The sequence below is a fragment of the Erinaceus europaeus genome, chromosome 16 (genome assembly GCF_950295315.1).
Source record: "Erinaceus europaeus chromosome 16, mEriEur2.1, whole genome shotgun sequence".
Classification (NCBI taxonomy): Eukaryota; Metazoa; Chordata; class Mammalia; order Eulipotyphla; family Erinaceidae; genus Erinaceus; species Erinaceus europaeus.
Window position 1 is genome coordinate 25,578,740 of NC_080177.1, and position 27,699 is coordinate 25,606,438.

The following is a 27,699-nucleotide window of genomic DNA, read 5'->3' on the forward strand; positions in this document are numbered from 1 at the left end:
TGTCGTATGTGTGCTTAATCAGTTGTGCCACTGCTTGACCCCGCAAATAAATATATTTTTAATAAATAAAATGATAAATCTAATATGTTTAGTTTGGGCCTATAATTCTTTATAATTCTTTATAATTCATGATATACTGTAAGGCTTTCTGGGGTCTAGAAAGATAACAATGTGCAATTATATGCTGTATATTTTGTGGTTCCTGAGCTTGTTGTTGTCTAGCACCTTTAATCAAACACACTATCACTTTTACACAGAAACCTTTAATTACCATATTAAGTGGGGTAAAGACTCCAAATGGCCTTATCTCCTTATCTTCTGAGACAGGCAGGGAAGTACTGAAATTCCCACTCCCAAGAGAATAATCTAAAGATCAAAATAGTGGGCTAGGGAGTCTGGCAACAGCACTGCGGGTTAAGCGCAGGTGATGCAAAGTGCCAGCGAAGAATGCCAGTTCAAGCCCCCGGCTCCCCACCTACAGGGGAGTCGCTTCACAAGCGGTGAAGCAGGTCTGCAGGTGTGTCTTTCTCTCCCCCTCTCTGTCTTCCCTTCCTCTCTCCATTTCTCTCTGTCCTATCCAACAACAACAATAATAAATACAACAATAAAACAAGGACGACAAAAGATAATAAATAAATGAATAAATATTTTTTAAAAAGATAGTGGGCTATTCGAGATTCTATCAAGATCCTGGTGAAGGTTCACTTGGAAAGGTGCACACATTACTAAGTGCAAGGACCCAGGTTCAAGCCTCCAGTGTCTACCTGCAGTGGGAGGAAGCTTCATGATGGTGAAGCAGTTGAAAAAAATCATGCAGTTTATAAATGGCAGCACCAGGATCCCTGGGTCATCTGGTTTATCTGACCCAGAGACTGTTCCTATAACATCACACAGTGTAGTAAGATGCAACCCTACTACAACCATCTCCTTTATTTAGTGTAGTTTACAAAAAAAAAAAAAAAAAGGAAGGGGAGGGAGAGGAGAAAGAAAGGGGAGCTGGGGGCTAGGGAGATAGGTCAGAGGTAGAACATAGGACTTGCATGCTTGAAGTCTTCAGTTTGATCCCCACACTACACATAACAGAGGTTAACAGCAGTATTCTGTCCTTTGTTCTTTCTCTTTATCTTCTCCCTCTCTCCTTCCCTTCATCCTTCCCTTCCTTCTTCCTGACTCTTTTTTTGTTTTGTTTTGTTTATTTGTTTGTTTTTACCAGGTTGTTCATCTCTGGCTTATGGTGGTATGGGGGACTGAACCTAGGACTTTGGATCATTAGGCATGAGAGTCTCTTTGCATAACTATTATGCTATCTACCTCTGCCCTTCCCTCCTCCCTTTCCCATTTTTTATTAATTTTTTATTTATAAAAAGGAAACATTGACAAAACCATAGGATAAGAGGGGTACAACTTTGCACAATTCCTGCCACCAGACCTCCGTATACCAACCCCTCCCATGATAGCTTTCCTACTCTTTAACCCTCCGGGAGTATGGATCCAAGATCATTGTGGGATGCAGAAGGTGGAAGGTCTGGCTTCTGTAATTGCTTCCCCACTGAACATGGGCATTGACTGGTCGATCCATACTCCCAGCCTGTCTCTCTCTTTCCCTAGTGGAGCGGGGTTCTGGGGAATCGGAGCTCCAGGACATATTGGTGGGGTTGTCTGTCCAGGGAAGTCTGGTCGCATCCTGCTAGCATCTGGAACCTGGTGGCTGAAAAGAGAATTAATATACAAAGCCAAACAAACTGTTGGACAATTATGGACCTAAAGGCTGGAATAGTGCAGGTGAAGCATTGGAGGGTCCTCCATTTTGTAGATAGCTAGTAGGCATATTTTAGTTATATTTCAAAGGGCCTGTAGCTATACTAGTGTTTTTTTTTGTTTGTTTGTTTTTGCTTGAGCCTGAAATCTGATGTGCAGTTGAATTCTAATTATTGTCTGGGGAGATGATGTCATGGCTGGGAAAAGGACCAGAAAGCTGGATCAGGTGCTGGGGGCCAGCCCCAGCAGGTTATTAGGGTAACCTGGAGGAGGAGGGGCGTCGGCGAAGAATGAAGAATGAGAGACTAGTGAGTTGATGCTGAATCAAGCTCAGACATCTCTGTCATACTTAAGCAGAACTTTATTTTTATAGTCTCATAAGGCTTAGATCATTAAAAAAAATCACCAAGGCATTGATTATTAAAACAAAAATCACCAAGGCTTTAGTCACTAATACAAAAATCACCAAGGCATTGATTATTAAAACAAAAGTCACCAAGTAAGAACAGCACAGGTAGGGAACACCTCCTGCTTTGTGGAACATTCACATTCCAGGGGCACTTTCCTCCCTAGAGATCACATCACAGTTTCTATGTTTTTTGTTATTCCTGTACCTGTGTGCTAGGCAGATGTCCTACTGACTAAGATTAATATTCTACCTGTATGTTTATGCCATTCTGTTGTCCCTATGCATCAGAAGCCAATGGTTCATAGAAAGTTCAAGCTTGTTATGTTTCTAGGGGCCTTAAACAAATTGAGCAGCCCATTTTTCATAAAATCTGTTCCATTGTTTGATCAAGGAGTTTTGTTTTGTTCCTTACTGAGAAGGCACCAAGGTGGTGCTGACCTGGCCAGCCTCTCCATAAAGTTAAACTCTCTAGCTGGAATCCATCTTCTGTGTATGCTCACTATGTGACCTAGGTTCTCGTGTACTATTCCTGCATAAGGAAGTAGGAGCATAGTGGTGGGTGGTAGATTAAAAGGCCCATTGTTCTAGGCAGCTACCATAACTTTCCATTAATTATGCTATGTAAGGTGGCCCCTCCACTGCGGGAACCACCAATCTTTATATTTTAGGGGGAATACTAAAGGAAGTGGTGTAGATAAAGGGGAAAACATTTTTTTCCTATTGGAGCCTCCTGAAAAATTCTGCATTACTGATATTGCTTGTTCCATTATGATCAATCTTACAGAGTGCAGTGCAGGTTTTGTCATTATTTTTGTCATTGGTCAGGCTCTGAGGCTGGCCATAGGTAAATATTATTAAGACCACACAGAGCTTAATCCCAAGCCCTATACGTGGCAAAAAGTGAGATGGTTTCAGTTTGGCCTGGAGAGTCCAGCTGTGCTGAACTTCCTGCGAAGCTGGTCCCATGTCAAACAGCTCACGTGGCGGCACCTGCGCCAATCAGGGAAGAGACTACTAGCTCCCTAATATTGGAAAGGGGTATAAGTATTACTGTAAACCCCATCTTTGCATGACTATTATGCTATCTACCTCTGTCCACTCCCTCCTCCCTTTCCAATTTAAAAAAAATATTTACTTATTCTCTTTTGTTGCCTTTGTTGTTTTATTGTTGTAGTTATTATTGTTGTCATCATTGTTGGATAGGACAGAGAGAAATGGAGAGAGGAGGGAAAGACAGAGGGGGAGAGAAAGACAGACACCTGCAGACCTGCTTCACTGCCTGTGAAGCGACTCCCCTACAGGTGGGGAGCCAGGGGCTCGAACCGGAATCCTTACGCCAGTCCTTGTGCTTTGTTCCACCTGCGCTTAACCCAATGCGCTAACCGACCAACTCCCCTACCTCCTCCCTTTCTTTTTTTTTTTTTTAATAATTTATTTCTTTATTGGGGAATTAATGTTTTACATTCAACAGTAAATACAATAGTTTGTATATGCATAACCTCCTCCCTTTCTATCCTTCCTTTCTTTCTCCCTTCCCCCTCATTAAATACATAAATCTTCTTTAAAAGAATGAATGAGAAGCTGGGCAGTGGTATACCTGGTTGAGCACATGTGTTAGAACACTCAAGGACTGGGGCTCAAGTCCCCACTCCCCAGCTGCAGAAAGGAAGTTTCATGAGCAGTGAAGCAGAGCTGCAGTTATCTTTCTTTCTCTCTTGCTATCTCCCTCTGCCTGCTCAATTTCTCGGTCCCTATCCAAAATAAATAAAGTGTGTGTGTGTGTGTGTGTGTGTGTGTGTGTGTGTGTGTGTGTGTGTTTTAAGAAAGAATGAAAAAGGACAGAAGAAATAGAGGCAATAGCATAATGGTTATGCAAAAAGACTTTCATGCCTAAGATTTCAAAGTCCCAGGTTCAGTCCTTTCATAATCTGGAGCTGAGAATTACTGTGGTCCCTTTCTCTCTGTATGTCTTTCATTAAATTAAAGCAAATAAAGTATATCTTTGGACTCGGGAGATACTGATTATGCAAAAAGACTTTCAGGTCTGATGCTCTGAGGTCCCAGGTCCAATCCCCACACCACCATAAGCCAGAGCTGACCAGTGCTCTGGTTAAAATAAATTTAAAAAATAAAATCAAATAAATAAAATTTAAAAAAAATAAAACAAATGCATAAAAGTAAAAGAAACAACTACATAATCCAATTCAGGTTTTCCTTCCCTACTTCTAAGTGTATGCATGTATATTTCTACATCCTTTCCACATTCTGTTTTTATCACTCTGGTACCTGATAAACATTTCTCTGCACTATTGTGTTTTGTTATCTGTATTGTGTTATGTTGTACTGTCATTAAAAAAAAAAAAAGCATACTGAGTTTTTCAGAGTCATAATGAAAACACTAGTTTAGCTATCCCCTTATTATTGAGTATCTGCATCTTTCCAGTTTTGCATTGTTTCTGAGATAATGCTCAGTCATTTGCTTTAATCTTTGCCTTGGGGATGAGCAAGCACATTGATCTGAAAACAGGAGTCCCTGGAGCCCCTGCTGACTGGCAGCCTTTAGAAGGCTGCCTTCCCAGGCGCTGACTATATGGATGTTGTTCCCAATTAGCTTGTCACCGAGGACTTATTCAGTGTCTATGTGGGGAACTGAGTGCTCTTTAGTGTTTGGAAGAAACACAGGACAGACTGGGTCTCAAGCCCTCAGGATCTTATGCATAACCGAGAACATTCTCCATTGTCAAACTGAGCCGGGTTCTCTCCCAGCCAGAAAGGTGCTCTGAGCAGGGCTGGTCAAGATGGGCACTGGGGTGTGATGTGAGTGATGAAAGCAAGCACTTTAAATAGGTCTCTGATCTATCCTGTTGCCTTTCAAGAGCTCTCGTTCTGTTCTGGAAGAAGGTGCTAAAAATGAAATAGGGAAACTAAGGTCAGGGGCCCCGTGAGGCCTTCCGTAACTCACGAGTCTGACTTTGAAAATGACTGGGCAATAGAAATCAATAGAAAACACCACATTGGGGCTGGGTGGTGGCACACCTGGTTGAGCACACATATTAGAAAGCATCACACTCCTGACTGTCTTTGGTGGGGCAGGGCCAAAAGTACTAATCAAGATGTGATTTTTGGTTCTCTTCAGTTTCCCCTTAAACAAAATACTTAAACCTTCTCTGCTTCCATTTACCCATCCATCAAATGGGAATGACAGAAATAACTCTTGTGAGATTCATGAGCTAAGAATGAGGATTACATGAGATCTTGGAGACAGCCTTAGAAAGAACAAAATGGGGGGCCAGGTGGTAGCACAGCGGATTAAGTGCACATGGCACAAAGTACAAGGACCAGCATAAGGATTCTGGTTCAAGTCCCTGGCTCCCCACCAGCAGGGGGGGGTCACCTCACAAGCGGTGAAGCGGGTCTGCAGGTGTCTGTCTTTCTCTCCCCTCTCTGTCTTCCCCTCCTCTCTCCATTTCTCTCTCTGTCCTATCCAACAACAACTACAGTAACAAGGGCAGCAAAGGCAACAAAAAATGGGAAAAAACGCACTCCAGGAGCAGTGGATTTGTAGTGCAGGCACTGAGCCCCAGTGATATCCCTGGATGAAAGAAAGAAAGAAAGAAAGAAAGAAAGAAAGAAAGAAAGAAAGAAAGAAAGGCAAGAAAGAAAGACAAGAAAGAAGGAAAGGGCAAAATGTCTAGTGTATATCTGGCACATGGAGAAGCTCAGTAAGCACTTGTTGAATGAATGAATGAATTGAATGCATCGAATGAATGAATGCATGCATGAATGAATGAACAAATGAGTGAATGAATTGACAGGTGTTCACCAGACTATAAAGGTCAGAGAACTGCATACTCTTTCATCTATGCAGAGATGGGAGAGGAGGTGCCACTTCCCTGACCATCTACCCTCCCTACGGCAGTCCAGCCACCACCTTGCTCCTCCCCCCCCACGCTCCCACCCCCCACTCACTGCAAATAGTCTCTCCTTCAGAGCAGCAAAGAATGACAGTCTGGAATTCATGCCTGGTGGAGAAGCAGCAACAGTGCCGACTTCAGCCCATCTCCTCAGGTTTCAAGAGCTGCAGGACTCTCTGTCAGAGTGACTGGCCAACTCTGCCTTCAGTTCCCATTCCTGGCTGCTGAGGCAGGGCAATGTCAGGCCGCGAGGGTCAGCAGCTGACAGCAGCTCCCTGGCCAGCTGAGAGGGACACCTGGCACCAGAGAGCAGCCTTATTCCCTTACCAGTCAGCCTGCTGCTCCTGGTGCCAACAACAGAAACATCCAAATCAACCCTACAGGGCTGGCTCAAGGTGGTTTGAGCTCATTCCATTGACTGGGCTCCCAAGTAGATTTTTTGTATTTCTTGAGCCAACGTCTTCTTCTTACTGAGTTATCCTAGAGGATGGGATCAATTCTCAAAAGTCCCACTTGCTGCTGCAGGTTTGTGTCAGTTGGCCACTTTTCAGTGTCCGTGATTTCTTTCCTCAAGCATTTTTGTCTCTTTAACCTCTGTATTCAAATGTCAGGTCCAGAGAATAGAATTGGTGTCTAAACCTGTCACTGCATTCTCTTCCCAGTGCTAATATCTACAAAAGATTTTTTATGCAAAAGACTTCATGCCTCAATTACAAAGAAGACTAAGGCAAGCATAAACCTATGGGACTACATCAAATTAAAAAGCTTCTGCACAGCTAAAGAAACTACTACCCAAACAAAGAGACCCGTCACAGAATGGGAGAAGATCTTTACATGCCATACATCAGACAAGAGGCTAATAACCAGAATATATAAAGAACTTGCAATTTTCAACAACAAGAAAACAAATAACCTCATCCAAAAAATGGGGAGGGAGGACATGGACAGAATATTCCCCACAGAAGAAATCCAAAAGACTGAGAAACACATGAAAAAATGCTCCAAGTCTCTGATTGTCAGAGAAATGCAAATAAAGACAACAATGAGATGTTACTTCACTCCTGTGAGCATGTCATACATCAGAAAAGGTAACAGCACCAAATGCTGGAGAGGTTGTGGGGTCAAAGGAACCCTCCTGCACTGCTGGTGGGAATGTAAATAGGTCCATCCTCTGTGGAGAACAGTCTGGAAAACTCTCAGAAGGCTAGAAATGGACCTACCCTATGACCCTGCAATTCCTCTCCTGGGGGTATATCCTAAGGAACCCAACACACCCATCCAAAAAGATATGTGTATACATATGTTCTTGGCAGCACAATTTGTAATAGCCAAAACCTGGAAGCAACCTAGGTGTCCATCAGCAGATGAGTGGCTGAGCAAGTTGTGGTATGGAATACTACTCAGCTATTAAAAAGGTGACTTCACCATTTTCAGCCTATCTTAGATGGACCTTGAAAAAATTCATGTTACTTGAAATAAGTCAGAAACAGAAGGATGAATATGGGATGATTTCACTCTCAAGCAGAAGTTAATAAACAAGATCAGAAAAGAAAAACAACAAGTAGAACCTGAACTGGAAGTGGCGTATTGCACCAAAGTAAAAGACTCTGGGGTGGGTGGGTGGGGAGAATACAGGTCCAAAAAGGATTCAGAGCACCTAGTGGGGGTTGTATTGTTATATGGGAAACTGGGAAATGTTATGCATGTACAAACTATTGTATTTACTGTTGAATGTAAAACATTAATTCCCCAATAAAGAAATAAAAAAAAAATTCATGCCTTAGGCTCCAAGTTCCCAGGTGTGATATCCTCTATAAACCAGAGCTGTGTAGTGCTCTAGGGGAGAAAAAGTCAGCCTTCTCTTCACATTGCCTTCCTCTCTATAATAAAGCCTCTCTATGTCTCTATCTATAAACATTTACAGATAACTGAATAAAATGAATGAATGGATGAGTGTAAAAATGAACACTTTGGTGATGTTCATTATATACAATACTTGTATGTGATATCATTCTGTCATATGTCAAATTATAGTTATTATAAAGATATGGCTATTATAAATTATCTAAAAGGAAGCAGTGGGCCAGCAAAATAACTCACTTGGTAGTGCATTGCTTTGCCATGTGTGCAACTCAGGTTCATGTCTGGTCCTCACTGCACTGAAGGAAGATTTAGTGTTGTTTTTTTTTTTCCTTTATTGGGGGATTAATGTTTTACACTCGACAGTAAATACAATAGTTTGTACATGCATAACATTTCCCAGTTTTCCACTTAATAATACAACAGCATACTTGTGCCATGTATATATACAGTGGTTACTTTTTTTTTTTTAATTTCTTCATTGGGGAATTAATGTTTTACATTCGACAGTAAATACAATAGTTTGTACATGCATAACATTTCCCAGTTTTCCATATAGCAATACAACCCCCACTAGGTCCTCTGTCATCCTTCTTGGGCCTGTATTCTCCCCACCACCCACCCACCCCAGAGTGCACATAGTGTGAAGAGCGAGGATCCAGGTTTGAGCCCCTGGCTCCCCACCTGCGGGGGCAGGGGGTTTTGCTTCGAAAGTGGTGGAGCAAGTGTGCAGGTGTCTATCTTTTTATCCCTTTCTCTGTCTTCCCCTCCTCTCAGTTTCTCTCTGTCTATCCAACAACAACAACAATGGGAAAAATATGGCTGCCAGGAGCAGTGGATTCATAGTGCAGGCATCAAGCCCCAGCAATAACCACGGAGGAAAAAAAAAGAGAGAGATAGATGTATCTTAACTTTTTTTTTTTTTTTGTATAATTAGTTGAGTAGATAAAGTGTTCAGGGAAGTGAAGTAGGGGGTAGGAGAGGAGGGTATCTAAGCCGAAGTAATAAATATTTGATTAGAAAAATCTGTGGCCCCACTCGAGGAAGATTGGTCCTGAAATGAGTGCAGCCTAGAATGTTCCTAGCTATCACCATGGACTGTGAGCTCAGACCCACAGGGATGCAGAGATCACATAGGCTCTTGTGCTGACTATGAATCGACATGGGTCCCAAATCAGATCAATGGGGTCTACAGTTAATGACATTTATATACGTTTCCCATATTTGGAAGTGACTCTCTGCCCTGATCCAGCTTTCTAGTTCTATTCTCAACTCTGACACCATCTTCCCAGACAACACTCTTAGCCCACCTGCATGTTAGCTGTTGGGCTCAGGCAAAAATTAGTAAAGTCACAGGCCCCATGAGTAAACCTAAAATAGTCTTCCTAGCTTTTTCCAAAAAGGATACCCCAAATCTCATCTGCTATATTTTTACCTTTGGGTTCCTGATTATTCAACAGGTGTTTTTTTTTTTTTTGCTTTATATCTTAATGCTTTTCAGCCATTAAGTTGCAGATGCTACCATGACCTCAGCCTGACTTCCCTTGGCAGACAACCTCACCAAAATGTCCTGGAACCTCACCTCTCCAGAGCCCTGCCCCAAGGGAAAGATAGAAACAGGATGGGAGTATGGATTGACCTGTCAATGCCCATATCCAGTAGAGAAGCAATTACAGAAGCCAAACCTCCCACCTTCCACACCCCATAATGATTCTGACTCCATACTCCCAGAAGGATAAAGTATAGGGAAACTTCAAGTGGAGCGGATGGGATATGGAACTTTAGTGGTGAGAATTGTATGGAATTGTATCCCTCTTATCCTACCATCTTATCAATCATTATTAAGTCAATAATAAAATAAAGAAAATTTATGGCACCTTTATTAGGGCCTTTCTACTAGATTGCTAGAATAAATAGTTCTAAAGCTAATCATGGAGGATTATTGAGCATTTTTATCCTGAGGCATATAGTTGCCTCTAACTTATGGATACACATATATGTATGTACCCAGTCCCCTAGGCCCTAGCCTATACCTAGGATCTATTGTTTTTAACCAGAGCCACTGCTCAACTCTAGTTGAACCTGATACTTTGGAGCCTCAGGAATGAGAATCTCTTTGCATGAACATTATGCTGACTCCACTGCCACCACCCCCAGAAGAGTCTACTCTACTTTCTGGTCTCCCTATTTTTGATTTGTTGGTTTTTGAGGGTAGAGATCTTGCCTTTATCTTATGCCACCAGTACCTAACCATAGTTCTAGGAACATGATAGATGCCCCAATAGTGTTTGATGAAAAAATGAAAAAGAATCACAGAGATCCTTGGACAAGTGTCTGGGTTTCTACACACTCCAGAAGTCCCTGCTGCAAAGAAGAGAGGGATCTCTGCTGAACTCTAGAAAAGGAAGCCAAAGGTTGGTGAAGAATGAAGTCAGAAGATACTGTGAAGTTAGCACCACACAGAGGGGAAAATGTGCCATCCTTGAAAGAGAAGAGGGGAGAGTTCCCAGAGAAATTTATCTGCTAGATGCTCAAGAGGAATTTCAGCAAGTAATGCCCCATGGGCTTAGCAGGCTGGATGTCACACTCTTTGCAACAGCAAATCATTTTAATCCCCATTACCATTGCTTGACGCATTGAATTATGACTACATCTACTTCATACATGAGGAAACTGAAAAGGCCAGGCTTAACACACTCACCGTGGGTGCTCACACCCCAGGGCTGAAGCAGATAGGAAGTGATACAGCCAGACTGAACCCAAGCTTGGGTGCCTGGAAGCCAGGTTCCCAATTTCTCCCACACTGACGCTGCACTTGCTCTGCTGCTCTGGTCTGAGGAACTGAAAGCTTGTTAAAGATGCTCTCGGGAAGAGTAGGGGGTGAGTAGAGAGCATAATAGCTATGCAAACAGACTCTCAGGCCTAAGGTTCCAAAATCCCAGGTTCAATCCTCTAGCCTCCACCCACCCCCCACGGCTGAGCAGTGCTCTGGTAAAAAAAAAAAAAAAAGCGCCAGGTGTTAGCACACCTGGCTGAGTGCACATACTACAACACCCAAAGACCCAGGTTCAAGCCCCCAGACCCCACCTGCAAGAGGCAAGCTCTACGAATGGTGAAACAGTGTTACAGGTGTCTGTCTCTCACCCTTTCTTATACTCCCTCTTCCTCACGATTGTTGGCTGTCTCTATCAAATAAAAATAATAAAATTTTAAGAAAAACTCCTGTTTTTGTTTTTTTTTTTCCTCACACAGATGAGAAAACTGAGACTTCAAGTTGCCGAAGAGCAGCCAGCTGGTGAGGAGCAGTGCCAGAGTGGACTGTGAAAGCCGTGTCTCCCGGGTGCTGGTGGTGGCACTGGAAACCTTGGTTTTGTTCCTCCAGCCTGTCCCTCCACTGCTCACAACCTTGTCCATGGCCCAGCAGATGGCCAGCCAGCTTCACGTACATTTCTGACTCAGCAGCCCCTTCTCCCCACCAGACTTCTCTGGTTCCCAGCTTCCCATCCCAGCTCTGAGCCTCAAAACCACAATGATCCAGATGGGGTCACCCCTCGACCTGGCACGTAATGAGGAACAGTTTGATCTATCAGCCATTTGGGGGGGGGGGAATAGGCTCAGTTAAAATCTATTTATACATGCCCGATAGACAAGAAGGCGACAGCCCAGCTAAGGGAAGGAGGCTTAGGATCTAGCCGGTCAGCATTCTGGGGGCCCGAGTAGTGGCTGGCAGCTGGCCTTCCAGGCTGGGCTGGGAGCCTCAGGCAGACACTTTTCCCCTCAGTTTGCAGGTCTAGAGGTTTTTCCTGGTGTTGCTCCAGTGCTGCACCCCTGCCCCATCCCTCAGAGGTGCCTGTTGTACAACAGCTGGCTGGCCATGACTCACCTAACAATGTGGGAAAAGGCCCTTGGGACCCAATCTGGTCCTTGGACACAAAGCCTGGAAGGTCAGCAGCTCAGGGGCACCTCAGCAACTGGCGAGCATAGTGTTGCCTTCAGGGCCTATGCCCAAAGACATCTGAAGCCCCATGTGTGAAGAAAAATGCTTCTCAGGCTTCTAGCACACACATGCTTCACCAAGGAAGTCTCGCTTCACCCCAGTCCACCTCCTACCTCTACAGGTGATAACAGAAAGAATATGTTCATTTGTGGAGGCAGGAGAAGCTCAAATATCAGGATAAGGAGATTTGATTTACTCCTCTGGATATTCTTATTCTTTTTTTATATGTATAATTTTTTAAATTTTATTTATTTTCCCTTTTGTTGCCCTTGTTGCTTGTTGTTGTAGTTATTAATATCGTCGCTGTTAGATAGTACAGAGAGAAATGGAGAGAGGAGGGGAAGACAGAGGAGGGAGAGAAAGACAGACACCTGCAGACCTGCTTCACTGGCTATGAAGTGACTCCCCTGCAGGTGGGGAGCTGGGGGTTCGACAAGGGATCCTTATGCCGGTGCTTGCGCTTCGTGCCACGTGCGCTTAACCCACTGCGCTACAGCCCAACTCCCTATTCTTTTTTTTATCTGCTTTTTTTTTCTGTCTCTGTAATTTATTCATTTTCTGTGTTTTTTTGCCACCTTTAAAATATTTATTTCCTTTTTTATTGACAGGAACTTTAATTTTGTTATTATTTTTATTTGTTGGATAGAGACAGCCAGAGATTGAGAGGAGAGGGAGATAGAGAGACACCCGCAGCCCTGCTTCACCACTTGTGAAGCTTTCCTCCTGCAGGTGGGGACCAGGGTCTTGAACCCAGGTCCTTGCACACTGTAATGTGTGTGCTTGCTTAACCAGGTGTGCCACCACCCGGACCCTAAAAATATTTATTTCTTAATGGTAAAGAAAGAGGAGAGAGAACCAGAGTACCACCCTGGTGATGCCAAGGATCAAATTTGGGGCTTCAATTTTAAAGGTATAAAGTTTTATCTACTGTTCCATCTCCTGGGCTGCTGTGATTTTTATTATTAGCTATTTAACAGTGATTCACAAAAATTATGAGATTTCAAGGGTACAATTTCACACCCTTATTTTGTATCTAAGTCATGAGAACAACTACTCTAGCAGTGGGGGAGACAGCATAATGGTTATGCAAAGACTTTCATGCCTGAGGCTCTAAAGTCCCAGGTTCAATCTACCACACCACCATAAACCAGAGCAAAATAGTGCTCTGGTTAAAAAAATAATAATAATAATAGGAAAAAGAAAGAAGAAAGAAAGAAAATCATCATTCTGTGTTGTGACACAGCATGTGAATCAGATTTTGGGTTGTAATTAGCATACAGCTATTGTCAGGCTAAAGGATTTACATAAACCAAGTGATTTAAGCCTGAATGAAGCTGGCAGAAGTTGGGCTCTTTTCCTACATGTTCTGGATGCCTGCTGTCCTCCTCAGGACTCTTCATGCTGCCTCACCTGGGAGACTGAACATGTGCAGCCAAACTCTGGTAACTAACTTATGGACTCCTGGGCCCAGCCTAGTCTTATCTCTGTCCTATTGCTTATTTTGCTGTACCTAAATAATACCATTGTACTGCGAAATAATAAACCTACGATTTGTCTTAAAGTCCCAAAAATCTTTTATTTTTTAGTTATGATAGTTCTGAACTTTTCCAATTTAATCTAAAAATAGTCCTCCACAGGCCAGGAAGATGGCACACCTAAGTAGCATACCAATCAATCATTCATGCCTGAGGCGTTAGCAGTCGCAGGTTATAAATGTATCTTTGAAAAAAGAAAACCCTCCTAGGGTCAGAGACATAGTTGATTGGATAGGGCCCATATCTTGCCATGTGTATAGTCCAGGTTCAAACCCCAGCACCAAGAGGTGTCACAATGGCACTAGGGGAACTTAAAATACTGTGCTGTCTCTTCCTCTTTCTGTCTCTCTCTCTGAATGAAAAAAAAAATCAACCTGAAATCATGTATGCATAATGCCCTGGCTCAAAGCAAACAAACAAGAAAAGAAACCCAACCTCTTAGATGAGTGCTGTCTCTATTATAATCAAGAAGCTGGGGGTAGGGCAGGGGAGACAGCATAATGGTTATGCAAAAATACTTCAATGCCTGAGGCAACAAATGTCCCTGGTTCAGTCCCTAGCACCACCATATACCAGATCTGAACAGTGCTCTGCTAAAGATAAGTAAACAAATAGACCAATTAAAATGATGATAAATGAATATGATTATCTAGAAGAGGCTAAAAATAAAAAAGTTGAGAGTATTAAGAGAAGAAGCAGCAGCAACAGCAGCAGCAGCTGGGGCTCGGAGAGCTATGTTAAATGGCCCAAGGTCACACAGCTTTAAATAGCAGACAGGCTGTCTAGCTCCTATCTGAGCTCCTAAACATTACTTTGCACTTCCTTGCCCTCTACAAGACCTTGAAGAGCTGAATTCTGATCCTTGTGCTGCCAAAAACTTAAGTCACACCGCCACTTGGGCCTTATCTGAACAATGAGAGGAGAGACCCATGACTCTACACCCCAGAGCACTAACCTAGCTCCTAAACCCTTTCTGAATGTGTGTTGTTTGCCCATCAGACTGAAAGGTACTGAGTCAGGTGTTAGGGGATCGCTCTCCTTTGTCCCTTGACATCACTATGTTCTGCCCCTTGGTTCTTTAAGGATTAATAACAGGGAAGCAGTGAAGGAGCATCTTCTCCAGGGCGCCTAGAGGCCCAAGTGAGCTCTAGGAGGTAGAGGCTGGCTTTGAACAATGTAAGCCCTTTTCTCTTCCTCACATCAGAATTTACCTCACCTCTTAGACACAGCAGGTAATCACTTTAAGGTCATCCTTAGGATCTTACTTTTTTTCATTGGGGGAGAGAATAACCACTGTCATTTTCTGTAGTGCTGGGGTGCAAACTCAGGGCTTCATGCATGCACAGTATGCAGTTTATTACTGAGCCACCTCCCCAATCCCAAGAGAATCTTAGTATTGGAGGGGAAAGTGCAGATGGCTGTGTAGTCCAGAATCACAGGAAGACGGCCTTCAGCAGTTTGAACCAAGTTTGGCTGGTGTGTGTGGGCATAGGAGTTAGTGTCTCATGATGGACAGCTCAGGCCCTCTGCGGTCTAAGCCCTTTGGGTTGACCATAAACAACATACTTTTTGGGACAGGCAATGGCTCATCTAGTAGAGTGCACATATTACCACGCACAAGGGCCCTCGTTCAAGCCCTCATCCCCACCTGCAAGGGGGAAGCGTCACAAACAGTAAAGCAGTGCTGCAGCTGTCTCTTTCCCTCCATTTCTCTCTGCCTCTACTCAAAATAAATGAAATGAAAATACATTAATAAAAAGAAAAAAGTTCTTCTTGAAGTTGGCTTGCACTCAAACTGACTTCTGTCACCTGTTTGGCCCTTTGGAAAGCCACAGGGTCTCCCTTGTGGGACAATCCCTCACCAACCTGAGTCTCCATGTCCTTGCCAAATCTCCTCTTTTCCAGATTAAATATTGCCCTACAGCCTTCAGTTCTACCCATGAGGTCAGGGTTCTTTAAGGTTTTTTCCTGATGGTCCTACTCTCTCTTTTCCTGATACATCCTAATGGACTTCTCAGGAATCCTGACTCAGGAATCCTAATGAATTTCTTAGGAATCCTGTCTTTCAAAATACCATGCTCAGAGCCAACACTCCAGCACTCTCAACTGCATTTCCCTCCACCCTCTCCAATACTGTTTTTACTCTGTAAATTGCATGACCACTCCACCTTCACCCCCAAGTCCCTTCCATGTACTCTGTAGAGGCTGCCATATTCACTTTCCAGTCTGCCCTAATAACAGTTGATTGACTAAGAGCCTGGAATTGCATTTAAACTGCTCCAGTCAATTCCTCTCCTAGGATTTTGGGATCTTAGTGCCTCTCTGGTGACCAAAACTCTTAGGACATAACACTCAGTAGTTCTTGGCAGCATTATTGCTCAGAATAGTGTGGGGTGTGCTGTGGAAACAAATCAATCCTGAAATGTTTGTGGCTTAGTCCAATGAAAATTTATTTCCTTCTCATGGCAGGTTTCCTGGGGTTAGGTACTTCTGGGAAGCTCACTTCCAGAAAGTGATTCAGGGATTCAAGATCCAAAAGTGACTCCATTGTCTTAAAAGTCTTATTTCCAGCTCTGAAGAAGGGGGTGAGGAGGACAGAAGTTGAGGGAAATGTCCAAAAGATCCCCCCACCCCTAAGTCTGGATGACTTCTGCCCAAAAGTAATTGATGTCACTTCCAACCCCCTTCCAGGGAACTGAGAGATACATCTTTCTATGTGTTAAGGAAGAAGAGAGAAGAAAAGGAAAAAAAAAAAAGAAAAGAAAAGAAAGGACTGGAGAAAGTTAGCAAAGTAGAGACAGGAAACTTGCTGCAGCCAAACTTGTTTGTTAGCATGCTTAGGGTTCACACATGTACAGTTCCACTGCTCCTAGGTCACCTTTTTTATTCTCTGTATTTCAGACACAGAGAAAGATGCCACAGCACCACAGCTTTCCCCAGTGTGATGGCTGGCACTCCTATGTGGTGCTGGGACTCAAACCTGAGTAGCCCAGGTGGCAAGGCACACACCCTACCAGGTGAACTATCTTCTTGTCCCTGTTGTTATATATATATTCTAGATTAGACAGTTCCTGAGGTCCACCTGCTGTCTCTGAGGTATGACTGTCTGTGAAATACAGCAGCACTCCTCCAGTGCAAGCCTCTGGTTCTGAGCTAATTATCTATTGTTTTTGCTCACTTAGATCTAAAGGAAACCAATTAGTTGAAGGCATTCTTGTTCTTATGTTATAATGATGCTATTTTTTTAAATTTCTTTATTGGAGAATTAATGTTTTACATTCAACAGTAAATACAATAGTTTGTACATGCATAACATTTCCCAGTTTTCCATATAACAATACAACCCCTACTAGGTCCTCTGTCATCCTTCTTGGATCTGTATTCTCCCCACCACCCACCCACCCCAGAGTCTTTTATTTTGGTGCAATACGCCAATTCCAGTTCACAAGGTTCTACTTGTATTTTCTCTTCTGATCTTGTCTTTCAACTTCTGCCTGAGAGTGAGATCATCTCATATTCTTTTTTTTATAATTTTTTTATATTTATTTTTATTTATTTATTCCCTTTTGTTGCCCTTGTTGTTTTATTGTTGTAGTTATTATTGTTGTCATTGTTGTTGGATAGGACAGAGAGAAATGGAGAGGGGAGGGGGAAGACAGAGAGAGGGAGAGAAAGACACCTGCAGACCTGTTTCACTGCTTGTGAAGCGACACCCCTGCAGGTGGGGAGCCAGGGCTTGAACCAGGATCCTTATGCGGGTCCTTGTGCTTAGCGCCACCTGCGCTTTAACCCGCTGGGCTACAGCCTGACTCCCGATCATCTCATATTCATCCTTCAGTTTCTGACTTATTTCACTTAACATGAATTTTTCAGGGTCCATCCAAGATCGGCTGGAAACAATGAAGTCACCATTTTTAATAGCTGAGTAGTATTCCATTGTATGTATATATATGCCACAACTTGCTCAGCCACTCATCTGTTGTTGGACACCTGGGTTGCTTCCAGGTTTTGGCTATTACAAATTGTGCTGCCAAGAACATATGTGTACACAGATCTTTTTGGATGGATGTGTTGGGTTCCTTAGGATCTATCCCCAGGAGAGGAATTGCAGGGTCATAGGGTAGGTCCATTTCTAGACTTGTGAGAATTCTCCAGACTGTTCTCCACAGAGGTTGGACCAATTTACATTCCCACCAGCAGTGCAGGAGGGTTCCTTTGACCCCACACCCTCTCCAGCATTTGCTGCTGTTACCTTTTCTGATGTATGACATTCTCACAGGAGTGAAGTGGTATCTCATTGTTGTCTTTATTTGCATTTCTCTGACAATCAGAGACTTGGAGCATTTTTTCATGTGTTTCTCAGCCTTTTGTATCTCTTCTGTGGGGAATATTCTGTTCATGTCCTCCCCCATTTTTGATTGGGGTTATTAGTTTTCTTGTTGTTGAGATTTGCAAGTTCCTTATATATTCTGGTTATTAGCCTCTTGTCTGATGTATGGCATGTAGAGATCTTCTCCCATTCTGTGAGGGGTCTCTTTGTTTGGGTAGTAGTTTCTTTAGCTGTGCAGAAGCTTATTAATTTGATGTAGTCCCATAAGTTTATGCTTGTCTTAGTCTTCTTTGTAATTGGATTCGTTTCATTGAAGATGTCTTTAAAATTTATGCGGAAAAGAGTTCTGCCAATATTTTCCTCTAAGTATCTGATAGTTTGTGGTCTAACATCCAAGTCCTTGATCCACTTGGAATTTACTTTTGTATTTGGTGAAATATAGTGGTTCAGTTTCATTCTTCTGCATGTTTCAACTCATTGTTTCCAACACCATTTGTTGAAGAGACTCTGCTTTCCCCATTAAATAGTCTGGGCACCTTTGTCAAAGATTAGATGTCCATAGGTGTGGGGGCTTACTTCTGGGCTCAAATTCTATTCCACTGGTCAGTATGTCTATTCATGATACAGTACCAAGCAGTTTTGATGACAATGGCCCTAATAATGCTGCTATTACAGACTAAGTAATCATACTTTTTTTTTTTTCCTCCAGGGTTATTGCTGGGCTCGTTGCCTGCACCATGAATCCACCGCTCCTGGAGGCCATTTTTCCCCCTTTTGTTGCCCTTGTTGTTGTAGCCTCATTGTGGTTATTATTATTGCCATTGTTGATGTTGTTCGTTGTTGGATAGGACAGAGAGAAATGGAGAGAGGAGGGGAAGACAAAGAGGGGGAGAGAAAGATAGACACCTGCAGACCTGCTTCACTGCCTGTGAAGCGACTCCCCTGCTGGTGGGGAGCCGGGGGCTCGAACTGGGATCTTTAAGCCCCATATGCGTTTAACCCACTGCGCCACCGCCCGACCCCCCACTTTTTTTTTTAACCTGTTTACTTGAGCTGCTCCTCCTCTGGACTTCCTTGCCTAGGTTAGAGTCCAGCCAAACAGCAAACATCTTAGATTTTGTGGAACTACTCGACTCTGCAAGCCAGAAAGCAGCATATAAACAAATGAATGTGGCTGTATTCCAGTAAAACCTAATTTTACTAAAACAGGCAGCAAACTGGAATGGAAGCACAAGATACAGTTGACCAACTCCTGATCCAGTTGTGTTCGCTTGTTTGTCTGCCTTTTGCATCTGAGCTTGAGAGTCTCATTTCTCCCTATTAAGCATTATCTCATTAACTTCAACCCAACTCTCAAGTCAGCAGGCATGTTTCTGAATTGTGAGTCTACTTGTCATATGAGCTGTCAGTGTTTTGATGGTTCGTCAAATGAGCAGGCCCATGAAAATGTGGTGGGCAGTGGTGCCCCTCGTACAAAGAAGCTGAGGAGGAGCCAGGATGGTAAAGGGCAGGGTGCTTGACAGAACATTGTCCTAATTACTCGGTGCTTGGCTTCTGCTCACCTGGAAACTAGCATCCTGGCTCTGTTTCTTTAATCTTGGTTCCACAGAGGACAGCTGGTTCAAGGGTGGTGCAGGAGTAATTTAGAGGCTGCTTCCCTGAAGAATTCCTTCCCTCAATACTCAATGTTGTCCAGTGGGATACAGTCCTGTTTCCAGTCTTACTCTGTGTAGCAATCTCTGAGGCACCCTCCTTGAGTTAGAGCCATAAAATCTTACTCTCTAACGGAAATCTTAGCAATCATCAGATCCTGTTCCCCCCTCATTTCACAAATGGAGAAGCTAAAAGCCAAAATAAGAGAAATTTGTCCCAAAGAACAGAGGACATCTGAGGGAAGAGTCAGACTGGAACCTGAGGTTCTTTTCTAAATACTTCCAAAAGAATCTACCTATAGTGAGTTTGTTGGTCATGAAGCCTCCAGACCCCTCCCCTTGTATCATTCCAGTGGCAGAAAGAACTGGGACCAGGGGAAATTTGTAAACCTCAGTACCTCTATCTGGGCCTCACAGTTTGCTATTAAAATGAGCAGAAAAGGGGGATGGCGAAACCCATCATGGTTATGCAGAGGACTTCCGTGCCTGAGGCTCCAAAGTCCCAGGTTCAATTCCCAGCACCACCATAAGGCAAAATCGAGCAATGTTCTGGGGGGGGGGGGGGGGGAATGCAAAGAAAAGAAAGAAAGAGCAAAACAGAAGATCTTGTTTTTCCTGTGAAGTTTTCTTGTTTTCAATAATTCAGTAGGATCACCCAAAGAACTCAAGAAAGTACTCTATTTATTTAATGACTTTGGTTGTTATCATCATCTGGGCTTTACTGCTTGGGGCTGACTTTATTTTTCAGATAGGAAGAGATAGAGACAAGGTAAGGGTGAGGGAGAGAAAGACACCACAGTACCAAAGTACAGTGAGGTGTGGGTGGACTTAAAAACGGGGCTCAAGTATGGCAAAGCAGGCACCTTCCCAACTGTGCTGTCTTGCCAGATTGACTATAAGGATACAACTCCAGAACAGCCAAATAGAAGGCATGGGACAAACTATGGAAATAGAAGTGTGGATGTCCTATGGCCTTTCAGAACACATACACACACACACACACACACACACACACACACACACACACACACACACACACACCTTGATATAGGGACTTGGAAACTAACTGTGATCTCCTTGTCCAAGAATTTTTATCACTCACCCTCCAGTTCCACTTTGCTTCTCTCCTTGGAAACTGGGAGTGGGTCTGAAAATACCCACCCTCAAACCGTTGTCTTTATCAGTCAAAATCCAGACCTACCTAGGATACCTCATTAACATGAACTGATGTGTTCAAAGGACTCATTAAGAATAACAAAAGGGGGAGGGGGCGGGTGGTAGCTCAGTGGGCCAAGTGCACAAGGTGCAAAGCGCCAGGGCTTGGGGCCACCCCCCCACACCTGCTTTGGGGCTGCACAAGGATCCTGGTTTGAGCCCTTCCACTCTCCCACCCCACCCCCAGCTTCCCACCTGCAGTGGGGTTGCCTCACAAGCAGTGAAACAGATCTGCAGGTGTCTATCCCTCTATCCCCCTCTGTCTTCCTCTCATTTCTTGATTTCTCTCTGTCTTATCCAACAACAAGGGCAACAAAATGGAAAAAAAAATAATAACAAAAGGGAGTTGCTAGGTGGTGGTACCTGGTTGAATACACATGTTACAATGCTCAAGGGCCAGGATTCGAGCCCCTGGCTCCCACATGCAGGGGGAGAGTCCTTCTGAGTGGTAAAGCAGTGTTGCAGGTGTCTCTCTGTCTCTCTCCCTCTGTACCACCTCCTTCCCTCTCAATTTCTGGCTGTCTCTATCCAATAAGTAAGTAAAGATAATTTTTTTAAAAATTAAAGTAACAAAAGACTCTTATCACTCAGGAAATCCCAAGGATTTTAAGAACTCTGTACTAGGAACCAGGGACAAAGAACAAACATATATTTACACCATATGAAGTCAGATAGCCCTAAAATATTTAGGGTGTTATTAACTGGATCCCCAAAAGTCTATATATTCTCATCATTAAGAGACCACCCTCCCACAAAAGGCAAGGCTACTCTTTTTCTTAACTTTTTCCTCAGTTAAAGTTAAGGGGTTTGATTAGGGCCATGCCATTCTTGTACCTTCATTTGTGACCTGACAGGCCAACTGCCATCCCCAGAACAGTAGCATTCCTTCCTTTGCCTGTGCCATGCTGTCTGATTGGAATGGCCTTCTTTTTAGTCACACTGCAAAGTTAAAAGGATTGAAGGGGGCGAGGCAGACAACATAATGGTTATGCAGAGACTCTCATGCCTGGGGCTCTACAGGTTCCTTCCCTTGCACCATCATAAATCAGAGCTGAGCAGTGCTCTGGTAAAAAGAAAAATAATAATAAATTATAAAGAAATAAATAGGATTGCAGGGCACATACTGCATGATACTGGCAGATGTTCTGTGACAGATGCTTTTAATGTTCATTTCTTTCTGTTTATTTGTTTATTTATTTTGACTGTGAGAAATCATTTCTCAATGTCACAGAACAGAGTTGCACATGTTGGCCCACAATTTGCAGAACTTGTGTGACGTTAACTTTTGTTGGTTCTAGCATCTTTTTGATGATTGCAAACAAATTCTTCTTTGTGAGAGATTAGAAGGAGATATGTTCATCCTCCCTTTTCCCTTAGGCTATACCGGTAGTTAAAATCATAGTCATCCTGCTCTATTCCTACATTTTGGTTCCCATTTATTAAACATTTTGTCCTGTTTTACATTTTACTGCCTTTCAGCCACCAAGTTGCAAATGCTACTATGATTCCATCTTGACTTCTCTGGGCAGATGACCTCATCAATGTGTCCTAGAGCCTCGCCTCTCCAGAGCCCTACCCCACTAGGGAAAGATAGAAATAGGCTGGGGGTAGAGATCAACCCACCAATGCCCATGTCTAGAGAGAAGCAATTACAGAAGCCAGATCTTTAACCTTCTGAACTCCATAAAGAATTTTGGTCCATGCTCCCAGAGGGGGAGAAATGTTAGGGGAAGATGAGCCGAGGGCTCTGAACTCCAATTCCATCAGGACCTGGAGAAAGAAGAGGAAAAAAAGGAAGAACATTCAGAACTAGTAGTAGATGCAGGTGTGAATTAGAAAGGAAGAGAAGGCAGGACCATAGAAAAAATGGGCAAATATATAAATATAGCTAGTTATAGAAATAGCAGTCAACCCACATCTATCTTGAGAGAACTACTGCATTTTCCAATGGAGTGAATGGGGGACATGGAGATCTGGTGGTGGGGACAGTGTACAATTATACCCATCATCTCATAATTTTAGAAATCAATATTAAATCACTGATAAAATTATATATATATATATAATTATATATATATATATAATTATATATATATATATAATATAATATAATATATATATCCTAGTCATCCTCTCAGTCCCAGCTCAAGTGTCCCCTCCTCTGGAAAGCCTTACTCATACAGGCAGAGTTAAAATGGGTCCTCATTTTGTTTATAAAACCATTTGCCTTCAAAGGCTGTAAGCATCTAGTTGTTTATCTTTTTTCTGAGCATTATCTGCCATATCAAGTAGGCTCACTAAATATTTGGTCCCTGTCTATGAGAGAGAGGTCAATTTAACTAGATAAGAAGCATAACACAGAGGAAAACTGTAGTGGGGGCAGGGCGGATATCCCCTTAATAATCTCTCTCTCTCTCTCCATTATACACATTTTTTATTATTTATTTATTTATTTTTTACCAGAGCACTGCTTAACTCTGGCTTATGGTGATATGTGGGATTGAATTTGGGACTTCAGAGCCTCAGGCATGAGTGTCCGTCTGCATAACCATTACGCTGTCGACCCCCACCCCATAATCACTATCTTTCCAAAAAGAAACTCACTCTCAGCTACCTGGTACTGGGTTACTCTGCCTTCAATGCTGCTGGATTCCTTCCCCACTACACACAGAGTTACAATTCAGAGAGCACAGCTTCTCACCAAAAATAACCTCTTCTTCAAGGTTAGTGCAAGATCATAGAACATCATCCTGGTCACTCACTGAAGTTAAAGGTGGCTAAACATTGGCTCCCAGATAAATGGACTCCAAACCATGAGGGATAAGCTATTAACAAAGCATTAGCAGGACCACATGATGATTTTTGTGACTTTTGACACTTGGGCCTTTGTAGCCTCATCCCTCCATAGAAATATATTTAAAATTACATTTGATGACCACAATCATGTTGGTATAAAGATAACATAAACCAGCCTTAAGTCATTTTTAATTTATTTTTTTGTTGAATTAACGCTAGTTTATGACATTAGAAAACTGAGTCACCTACAATATTAATTTTTACTATTTTCATCTCCTCTTTTTAACTTAAAAGAAATCAAGAGTACATCATGTAAAACTTAGGAGAACTTTTTCAGAAACAGCAGTTTTAAGTAAGCAATTGTGAGGAAGATAATGATCATGCACGCCAAGGCGACGTGGTTCTTCCACAAGCCCCACGGGGAAATATCAATGCCCTGGTTTATCAAAAATTCTTCACCAGTACATGTTGCATAGCTACAGCTATTGTTTATGGTTACGTTGACTCCTGGGCAAAAGTTCTGTCCCAGAAATTCATTATGCTGCAAAGCCACATAGCCATAATGAGGAATGCTAAGGTACTGAATCCAAGAGAACCAAGGCACAACAGTTCGGAGATTCACCAACAGCCCTGAAAGTATCATCATGAACACAAAAGAAATGGTCATGAGAAGCGTGGCTATGGACACCACACTCTGACCTGCTGCTATGGCCAGGGCCATCGAACTGGCCGTGTATGCCACCAGCACGAGGGTGAACATCATGATGAAGAAAGAGGCTGCCAGTGGCTTTAATCCTAACAAGAAGTATGTTATACAAGTAAATATAACACTAGGTAACATCCTCATGGGTAGCAGATCTGATAACAGTTTCCCGAAGAAATATGAGGACACTCTGTAGTATCCACTGATGTACTCGTGGATGAAGAGCTTCTTTTCGACCACGAAGAGCTCCACGGCAGATACACTGCTGAAACACTGGTTGGTGGTCAGGAAGAAGAGCACCCCAGCTCTATTCTGGATGCCTGCAGGGTCGTTTTTTAGATCATAGAAGATGGCACCCACAAGTAGTCCCAGGATAACAGTTATAATGATCTGAGCTATGGAAGCCTGGGGGTTACCCAGCAAGTTTTTGAATGAACGCTTGGAAATCCATCTAAGTTGGTGACAGAAGGAGGTGGCATAGGTGATCTCTTCAGAAGTTGGGCTCTTCTGTTTTAGGACGACTGAGAGATGACTTAATACAATGTTCGTCTCTCTGAAAAAGGTGGAGTTGACATACAACTCAGCTAATTTTTCTATGCATAGAGTCTCTATTTGGGTGGGCTCCATGATGCCCCTGGTTTCATCACTTTCATTGTCTCTGTTTAATATCACAGCAGAGGAGTCTCCATTGATGACGTCCAGGAAGAAGTCTGCAGGGTTATTATAGGCCTCACACTGGTAACCAGCAGATTCAAAGTACCCCAAGGCCTCCTGAGCCGGCCCATGGAACACCAGTCTTCCAGAGGCCAATAAGGTGAGGCTATCAAACAGCCGGAAGATGGAATAGCGAGGCTGATGGATAGAGAAGATGATGGTCCTCCCTTGCTTCGACATCCTCTTCAGGAGCAAAAGGACAGCATTTGCTGTGCTTGAATCTAAGCCAGTGGTGGGCTCATCAAGGAACAAGATGGATGGGTCAGTAATAAGCTCCATCCCAATGCTAGTCCTTTTTCTCTCTCCTCCAGACACACCACGGGTAAACTGAGTCCCAACTTTGGAATCTGCCACGTTATCCAGACCCAACTCTTGAAGGATCTGGCAGACCCTTTGATTTTTTTCGCCCATGGTCATGGTCTCAGGGAGCCGCAGCGCTGCTGAGAACTGTAGGTTTTCTCTCACGGTCAGCGTTCCCATCACCACGTCATCCTGTACCACATAACCGGAAATGCATTTGAAATTGGCAGGGCGAGGTTTTCCATTTATCAAAACATCCCCAGATAATCCCTGTGGATCTTTCCTTGCAGCTAGAACATCCAACAAGGAAGATTTGCCTCCACCTGTGGGTCCCAGAATGGCATTGAGGCCAGGTCCCATGATCCCATTGACATTCTTGAGTATTTCTTTCTCCCATGTGCTTCCATCAAGGAGAGAGCCGCACTTCACTTTCACCCTGTAGCATATGTTATGAAAACTTAGCATAGACCCCTTAGTAAAAGTATTAAGGTTGTTGAGAGTCACCGTGGGGAGGCCGTTGCTTTGTGGCATTGTGATAACAACTTGGTCACTACTGGAAGACATCTGAAGAGTTTCTGTTGCCACTCCTTGAGTGCCCACAGCACTCTCTGCCTGCAGAATCCTCTTCTTTTCTTTAAGAAGGTAAATTCCAGGAGGATTCATCTCCTTAGTTTAAAAGAAATCAAAACATTTTTGTAGGTCTGTATTCATCTGGGTTCTCCAAACAAAGGAATAGTAGATAAATGCAAAGAGATTTATTGTAAGGAATTGTATACTCAAAAAGTATTTGAGACTCAGGAGTCCCATAATCTGCAGTCAGCAAACTGAAGGTCCAAGAGAGCCCATGGTGTAAATTCTGGTCTAAATCTGAGATTAAAGGCAGGAGAAATTCAAAGTTAGTCAGTCAAATGGATTCTCCCTTAGCCTTCCAACAGATTAGATGAGCCCTGTTTGTACTCAGAAGACCAACTCGAATGTTAATCTCCTCCAGAAACAACCTCACAGTCACACTGGAATAATGTTTAACCAAAGAGTTGGGCACCCTGGGGCCCAGTGAAGCTGACACATAAAATTAATAGGCGCCTAAAAGCCCTTTGTTTACTGAACCGGCTGGAGCAGTCAGCTCTGCAGGTTGGGAAGTAGACTGCACAAGGCTCTTTCCCACTTTGTAAAGGGGGTCCATGAGAAAGATGACTCCAGGCTGGTGCCCACATATTTGACTCTCAATCTCTCTCTCTCCCTCTCTCTCTCTCTCTTTCTCTCTCTCTTTTCCTGGAAGTACTATGACTTTTCAACTGTCCTTGGTCACACACCATTTCTATCCTTTACCAAAGATCTCTGGCTTGTGCTGAGCCCTCAGCAGATGCAGTTTGCAAGGTAGGATTTAGAGAAGCAATGCTTGCTCTCAAGCTAGGGGGTGCATGAACTAGGACTGCAGGTCTGTTTGCTTGGCCTACAGCAACAGCCATAACTGGAGGCAGTGTCTGTGTGTTGGGGGTGGGGGATTTTTACAGCTTAATATTTTTCTTCAGATTCTGTCATCTAAATTTTTCACTCCCACCCATGTTACATTCATATCTATAGACCCTCAAAATATTTGAGTAAAGCTTGATGCTCCACTTTTATGCCATGGCTTTGTTACTCCTGGAGCACTGATCCTAGACTAGGAGGAAGGTGTGTTAGAGTGCATACCTGGTTAAGTGCACACATTATAGTGCATAGTGACTCAGGTTCAAGCTCTTGTCCCCAAGCAGGGGGTAAGCTTCACAAGTGGTGAAGCAGTGCTGCAGATATGTCTTTCTGTCTCTCTCCCTCTCTACCTCACCCTCCTCTCAATTTCTATCTCTATCCAATAATGAATGAATGAATGAATGAATGAATGAATGAATGAATGAATGAAGAGAAAGGCCAGCTCTGGAACTCTTTGTTGGATTTGAATGACACTGTCATGGCTGAGGTTGATATTCTGCTTTCTTTCTCTGCCTTCTCTCCCATCTGTCCACTTGCCAGATGGAGAAAGGACCTAGAGAAAGGTTTCTGTTAGCTCAGGGTGTCAGGGCAGAGGGTAAATTCAAATCAGGGCAGCACCAGTACCAACTGCAAGATCTACTAAGTGTGTCTTCTATGCCATACAAATGATCTAGGAATGGAGCAGACTGAGAAAAAGTAAAGAATCTGTAGCTACGAATTTTAGTGCAAATCCTTCCCACCTGGGCCAGAGAGCTAGCTCACTAGTTAGGATGCAAGCCTTGCCAGGTTCGAGCCCAGACACTATAGGGAAGTACCATGGAAACAGAAGAAGCTCTGGTGCTGTGATGTCTCTCTATCTTTGTCTTTCTGAATGAGGAAGTTGACCTGGGAGTGGTAAGATCATGTGTGCATGAGGTCCTCACTCAGGAAGTACAAAATCCTGCCCACCAATAATTCAGACCATAGACCACACAGTCCATCTCCCTGAGGCCCACCTCACGCAACTGTATGTTCATATTAAGGAGGTTTGATCTTTGAGGAAATAA

At 43.2% G+C, this 27,699-nt stretch overlaps 1 protein-coding gene across 1 annotated transcript; it reads right to left on the reverse strand.

Moving 5' to 3' along the window:
* Positions 1-23,785: 23,785 nt before the first annotated feature.
* On the reverse strand, positions 23,786-25,747 carry LOC103115955 (broad substrate specificity ATP-binding cassette transporter ABCG2-like). Its single transcript, XM_060174134.1, has one exon. It carries the CDS (start codon positions 25,745-25,747, stop codon positions 23,786-23,788), a length of 1,962 nt encoding a protein of 653 aa, XP_060030117.1.
* Positions 25,748-27,699: the final 1,952 nt, after the last annotated feature.

What these genes read in the sequence shown, in the direction of transcription:
- LOC103115955 (XM_060174134.1), bottom strand. Translation starts at nt 25,747, where the DNA reads ATGTCTTCCAGTAGTGACCAAGTTGTTATCACAATGCCACAAAGCAAC.